Consider the following 6,793-nt stretch of genomic DNA (forward strand, 5'->3'; position numbering starts at 1 on the left):
ACTCGCTGTGGCCCAGGCTGGTCTCGAACTCACAAGGATCCTCCTGCCTCAGCCTCCCGAGTGCTGGGATTACAGGTGTGCTCCACCAAGCCTGGCTTGTGCGGTTTTTGTTATGTTTCCCTCTGTTTCTTTTTTTTTGAAAACATCTGGTAATGAGAAAAAAATTTTTGTTTTGCTGTGAAGATTCTGGAATTGTTTTTACTTATCATGATTGCTAGATTACAAAGAGTAATACTAACTGAATTCCGATGAAATATTTTTACTGTTTCTATATGAAATGTACAAATTTCTAGGGAGGTGGTGGCCACGGTGCCTCTTATTACCTTGCATAAAATACTTGAACACTTTCATCTATGTTGCCATTGTCTGCTCAACGCTCCCAGTATATTTTCTCAAAGTCTCCTTTCCTAACATGGTGTGGGGTGACATAACTAATAAGCAGTAAAGTCTGAATTGCAAAACAACAGAAACACCACAGGTACACTGCAAATATTCTATACCGTTACCTTCACTTGGAGTATAAGGTATACATGAAATAGAAATGAATTTCATAATTAGACATGGGTCTCACTGCCAAGAAATCTCATGATACTGTCATGCAAATATTCTAAAATCCAAACACATAGAAAACCGGGAACGTATCCAGTGTGTGCAATTGGGTAAGGGATACTCAACCTGTACTATAAAATTTTGGTTGTTGCTGGGCATGATGGCGCACGCCTGTAATCCCAGCACTCGGGAGGCTGAGGCAGGAGGATCGCTGTGAGTTTGAGACCAGCCTGGGCTACACAGTTCCAGGTCAGTCTCAACTACACAGTGAGACCCTGTCTCAAAAAAACCAAAAAATAAAATAAAATTTTGGTTGTCGTTATTTTTCTAACTTAACAGAATACCTTAGAAGCCACTCTGGTGCAGTTCATATAAAGCTTCCTCGTTTTCCCCCAGCTGCCTCGTTCCCCAGTCTTGTTTACTTCTGCGTTCAGGTATTCTGGTAGTTTCCAGCTTTTGGCAATTTCAGACAGTGCTGCAGTGAGTAAACTTGTGTATGTTTCTGTTACTGTCGTCCGTATGAATCTTCAGGATGGGTTCCTAGGTATGGGGTTGTTTGGTCGAAAGGCAGGGATACATCTAGTTTTCTTTGATGCTGGTCATTTCACTGCCACATGGCCGTACCCATTTATACTCTCGTTATTCTAAGGTTTCCACTTCTCACTGCCTTGCCAACAAGATGATTACCCACCTTTTTAACTTGCCAGTCTCCTGGGTGAAAAAATAGAGTAATTTCACTTTGCATTTCTCTTAAACTTTGAGACAAGTTGAACCATTTTTCACATGCGGGGGCCACTTCTCTGTCATTGGGAGGGACTTGTTCCTTGTGTTTCTACTAATTTTTCTACTAGAGTTCTGGTCTCTTTCCTTCAAATCCCTTTGTATGAGGGGCAGTAGCTCTTTGTTCATTGTCCCACACTGAATCAAAAATATGTCCCAAAGGCTCATGTGCTCCAGAATGCCAGCCACAGGCTGGATGAGCCTGGATGAATCCACTGATGAATTCGCAGATGGATGTGCTGTTGGGATTCAGGGCCCGGTTGAGGATGTAGGTCTCTGAGAATGTAGGCCTTTGAAGGGTATGTCCTGTCTGCAGCTGCTTCTGCCCCCCTCAGTGTCTGTCTCTTTTCCTCTCTCTTTGCTTCTGGCTGCCGTGAGGTGGGCAGCTTTCCTTTGCCCTGCCCCTCTACCACGATGCTCTCTCTGCCTTGGAGCCAGCCCGCCATGCACTGAATCCCCAACCACAATTAACCCTTCTTCCTTTAAGTGATGGCTGTCAGGTATTTTGTTACAGCAACAGAAAGCTGTAAGGACAAATTTTATTTATTGCCCTTTGCCGTGCACGGTCTCCTAATTAATTTGGCTCGATCCGCTAAAAGAACGTCCACCAGCCTCAAATAAGTGCAAAAGGGAAAGTTTATTGAAGGATATGCGCATACAGAAAATGAAAGTAAGAATGGAGAGGACAAAGAAAGAGGGGAGTCCTCTAACAGCAAGAGGGACTCTATCCGAGAAAGTAAGAATGGAGAGGACAAAGGAAGAGGGAAGTCCTGTAACAGCAAGAGGGACTCTATCCGGGAAATTACCCGTAGGCTCTCTGGCAACAACACCGGAATGTTGGAGGAATTAGGTCCATCACTCGCAACACAGCACGGGTCTTTTCAGCAGTCCCTTCGGCTACAAGTCTCAATCCTGGGCGTAATACAGCAGCAGCAGCCTGGGCTAGGCGGGCTGTTTATATAGCTCTCTAGACAAAGGCAGTAAATCTATCTGTACTTTTGGCGCGGAAAAAGGTGAATGTGCTTGCAGTCACGTCCCAACCGGGCCCTGGCCAGGGGTCCGGGAGGGGCGGAATGCATCACATTCCTTATCTTGATGTTAAGAACATCTGGTCTTTTTAACAAAGTCCTCCCTGTTTTTTCCCAGGGAACTGGCCAGGTATCCAGGGAAAGAAGAGGTGAACCAGTGATTACGCGCCTTAGAGAGCCGAAAGCCTTAACCCCAAGCCTTTCCAATTTAAAGTTTTAACTTTCCTTACAAAAGCTGACCAATACCTCCAGGATATATGTTGCAAACACTTCCTCCCAGTTTTTAATTTGTCTTTGGATCTTGTGGTGAACTTTTTGCCATAGAAATTTTGGTTGTTTTTATGTAGTAAAATTTGTCAGTCTTGTTTTGCTTCTAGACTTTGAGTCATAGATAACATTTTCCTGCACTTTGGTCAAAGAGATATTCACTCATGAATTCTTAGTTCTCTTATTATTTTGTTTTTTGCATTTGGGTTTCTGAAACATCTAGAGTCTATTTTGGATGGAGTTATAGATACAGTTTGGTCCCTTTCCTAATGGCTATCTAGTTGTCTGAGCAGCTATTATTCACAAAGTCAGTTTTGACCTGATTTCTATATGTACTTTGTCTATACCCAGACTTTTTTCTTCTTTGTGCTTGGAATTGAACCCATGCTAAGCAAGTCTACTATTGAGCTATGTCTCAAGCTCTACCCCGCTTTTAAGTTTTAAGATATGGTGCCACTAAGTTGGCCAGGCTAGCCTGGGGCTTATAATTTGTATCTTAATATCTGGTAGAGTTAGACCCCTCTGGCAACTTTTTTTTCAGGCAGGTACTTCTAGATTGAGGGGGGTAGGTGTTTTGGGTTTTTTTGTACTAGGGTTTGAACTCAGGACCTTGTGCTTGTGAGGTAGGCACGGTGCCACTGAAATGAAACTCAGGCCCATTCCATGATATTCTTACGTGTTCACTCTTCCACATGGATTTCAGGGTCAGTTTATGGTCTAACAAATAATGTTTTGACATTTTTATAGGAATTACATTCCATCTATAAATTAACTTGGAGAAAATGACACATTCATTACATTGAGTCATCTTTTCCAAGAACAAAAGACTGTTCAAATCTGTTTTCCGTGAACGTTTCCTGCCGGAATATTCCACTTTGGACCCAGGGTACCCAGCCCAGTGGGGCTCAGCCTTTTCACGGAAGCTGAGTTTAGTGAAGACCTGGATGTGGGGAAGACCCCTGACTGAGGCTGCTCGTTTTCTCTTCCTCCCTGACTAGCTGTGGTGCCCACACCCGGCGCTGTGGCGACTGGTGATAAAGTGGGGTGAAGTCGCACAGCTAAGAAGGGGCACAGCCCGAAGAAGCCCCAGGGACGCACGCTCCCTCACAGGGGGGGACACAGCCACCTCCTTGTCCGTCGCAGGCGCTGCAGAAAGGCCAGGACCCCTCTCTGCTCGTCCTAGGGTTCCCAGTCCGGTCTGCGTGGCTTCACGTGGACAGCGCCCACTGTGTGCGCGGACGCGTGGCTCTGCCCGGGGGAGGACCGGGCAGGAACGAGCCCCTCGGAGGCCGGAGACTGGAGCCACTTGGCCAGGTCGCATCACCTTGGCTGTCCTCCTCTGACAATGCAGTGAAGATGAACTGGCCCCCTAGTGTTTACAGGAACAGGGCGAAGCACCACTGGATCTGGGGTCTGGTGCTGGGTCCCTGGGGGAGGCGTACCCTAGCTTCAGCCCCATCCCGCTGCACAGAGCCTCCCCTAGGCCAGCTCTGAACCTGTGGCCGCTGCTTCCCCTGTCCCGCCCAGGCCGCACCTGTTGGGGTGGGGCTCTGATCCGCCTGCGCACAGCTGTCTTGCCCTGCGCTACGGCTCCTCCTCTGGGGAAATCACCCGCAGCAGCACGACAGGTCGCCTTGCCTCCAAACGCATCCCCAAGCAGGGCCTTCCTCCCACATCCAAGACTCCCAGACAGCCGAGGCCGCAGGGGCTGTGTGAAACTTCCTGCCACCCGCCTGGGGAGCTGGGGAGCTGGGGAGCTGGGCAGCAGGGAACCGCAAGCATCTGGCGCCCGCTGCCGCCGCCTGCCGTCCAGAGCTGCCACTGCACCCTGTCGGAGCAAAGCAAAGCCCGGGCCCATTTGTACCCTGAGCCTAAATCCATTGTTGTTTGTTTTTTGTTTTGTTTTTGCCCTTCCACCTCTTACCGAGTGCTCTTCTGTTTAGAATCTTGAGTTCTTTTGGGTTCCAGTGTCCAAATCCTGGAGATTTGGTTCAAAGGTTAAGATGAACTGAACTGGCTTTCGCATAGCTCAAATTCTCACCGTGGGGAGTTGGTATGCGATGCTGCACGCCTGTAATCTCAGTCCTCGGGTGGCTGAGGCAGGAGCATCTTGAACTCGAGGTCAGACTGGTCTACATAATGTGACCCTGTCTTCCAAAAAGAAACCTCATCGTGGGGTTTGAGCAAGAAATGGGAGGATGGAAGAATGAAAGGGAAAGAAAAACCTGCTGTGTTGGGCTATTTACAGTCATTTTAAAAATCCTTGTGAAATGGATACCTTAAAAGCCACTTAAGGCCAGAAGAGTGGCCTAAGGAAATGCATAAAGGATACGATTGTAACTGTCACACAAATATAAAATGGACACGTGTCAACTATTTTATTTATTCATTAATGAAAGAACCAGAAAGAAGTAAAAACTGGTTTGGCAGAGAACTCCAGCCACAGACACACGTTTAGGCATTAAGGGTCAGGAGAATGAATTCTCTAGTCTGTGCCAGACTGGTGACCATCCCTGGAGCTATGAGATCTTCACTGTACCAGATTTATTTGCATCTTCATGGGCAGGAATCATGTGCTTTACTCTGTTTTCTACAAGACATAGAGCTGTCAAATAACTCAGAGAACAAGGAAAAGTGCAGCACTTTTAGAATCAGGTGATCACTGGAAGGAGCGTCAGATAACACCAAGATTTATGATGTCAAAGGAGAAGATCTGGAATTCTCCCTCAGTGTAGAAGTCTCCATGTTCTGCTCTTTCCTCTGCACCGTGTCACTTTTGGACAGTACAGAGTGCTTTTTAAAATAATGTGGGGATTTAGCTCAGTGGTTCCACTGCCTGCCTGCCAGGCGCAAGGTCCCGAGTTCCATCCCTGGCCCAAAAGAAAGAAAGAAAAAAAAATCCCTGGTCCTGGGAATCTCCATCAGAGCCTGCAGCAACTTCCCAAAGGACCCCAACTGCTTGGCACCTTGAGGGAGTTTTTTCTCCTTCACAGGTGTTCCCTGGAGGCTGGAAGGCTGGTCCAAGCCCTGGGCAAATGGCAGAGGAGCCTCGAGACTCCTACAGCACCTCGTGTTTTGAAGGAGGCCGAGGAAGAGACTGCCGCAGCCCAGGTGGCAGTCAGTTCTTTGCTGTGGCAGTCTGGGGGCGCTGGTACAGCCAGATGATGCCCTCATTGTGTAGCCGCTTCCAGACCTCTCTCTCTAACTTGAAGTCATGGTTGATGTAAAAGATGAGTGGTTTCCATGTTTTATCGTAATAATGATCAGAAAAGCGCTCGTGGCCCTCGGTGATGAAGCCATAGGCGCTCACCTAGGTGGAGGGTGGAGGACAAATGGGGCTGCGGAGTCTTCTCCCAGGTGTCTTCTCACGGGCTAACGCTCCTGTGGGTCCAGGTGCAGGTCCTGGCTGCACGTGTGTGCGCTACCCCAGCCCCAGGAGTGCACCAGCCCGGTCACCTGACCTAGGAGTAGCCCCAGCTACTCCCCCAGCTCGTCCCCGCTCCGGAGGCACAGCCTTACCTTGTCACAGAGCTGAAGGGCAGTGAGCAGCAGGAGGGCGCCGGTGGTGGGCCGGTATATCCTCCAGTGGGCCGTGTTCAGGGTCTTTGACCTCAGAAACCTATAAAATGCCCCAGATCCCAGCTGTTGGGAATCTGCTGGGATGAGAGGGATGAGGTGATTCCCTGGCTTTCTGCTCTCACCTGTTCTTCATGTAGCGGAGAAAGTCTGGGTGTAGCAGCAGGTATCTGTTCAATTGCAAGCCTTCCCGAAAAGCTTCCTGGGGCCTGCGCCTGTGAGTAGGGATGGGTCACTGGGGCTCAGTTCTCTTAGCTGGCCTGAGAGCTCCAAGTCGAGGTCCCGGGCAGAACACGTCCATCACCAGGTGCTGGCCAAGGCTGGCCCCACCTGTCCAACCCTTTGTAGCCACTCAGTTCACAGTGCAGCCCGGGGTGAGGGCATGGAAGGAGGAAAGGGGGTACCTGAACCAGAAAAGGCTCTTTTTTGCCAGGGTCTGATTGAGAAGCAATGCTTCCAGCCACTCGAAGTCCCGGGCGCCCTCGAGGAAGTGTAGGTAGTGGACGTCCTGAAGATGAAGGACAGCAAGGCCCGGGAGGCTGGGCGGCCGGCTTGCTGACCCTGGCCTGGTCTGGCCGCCCTCACGGCGACAG

General features: G+C 49.1%; 1 protein-coding gene and 1 long non-coding RNA gene across 2 annotated transcripts in view; one reads left to right on the forward strand and one right to left on the reverse strand.

The window, feature by feature from the left end:
* The window catches only part of LOC109117862, a 41,798-nt gene that overhangs the window by 19,673 nt on the left and 15,332 nt on the right, over positions 1-6,793 (forward strand). The window lies entirely within an intron of this gene.
* The window catches only part of St6galnac1 (ST6 N-acetylgalactosaminide alpha-2,6-sialyltransferase 1), a 3,502-nt gene continuing 2,198 nt past the window's right edge, over positions 5,490-6,793 (reverse strand). Inside the window, 4 exon segments of the mRNA XM_033767889.1 lie at positions 5,490-5,934; positions 6,144-6,243; positions 6,326-6,415; positions 6,605-6,708. Coding sequence (XP_033623780.1) covers positions 5,743-5,934; positions 6,144-6,243; positions 6,326-6,415; positions 6,605-6,708 — 486 coding nt within the window. The 3' untranslated portion in view covers positions 5,490-5,742.

Source organism: Fukomys damarensis, unplaced genomic scaffold (genome assembly GCF_012274545.1).
Source record: "Fukomys damarensis isolate Sample0158 unplaced genomic scaffold, DMR_v1.0_HiC HiC_scaffold_23, whole genome shotgun sequence".
Taxonomy (NCBI): Eukaryota; Metazoa; Chordata; class Mammalia; order Rodentia; family Bathyergidae; genus Fukomys; species Fukomys damarensis.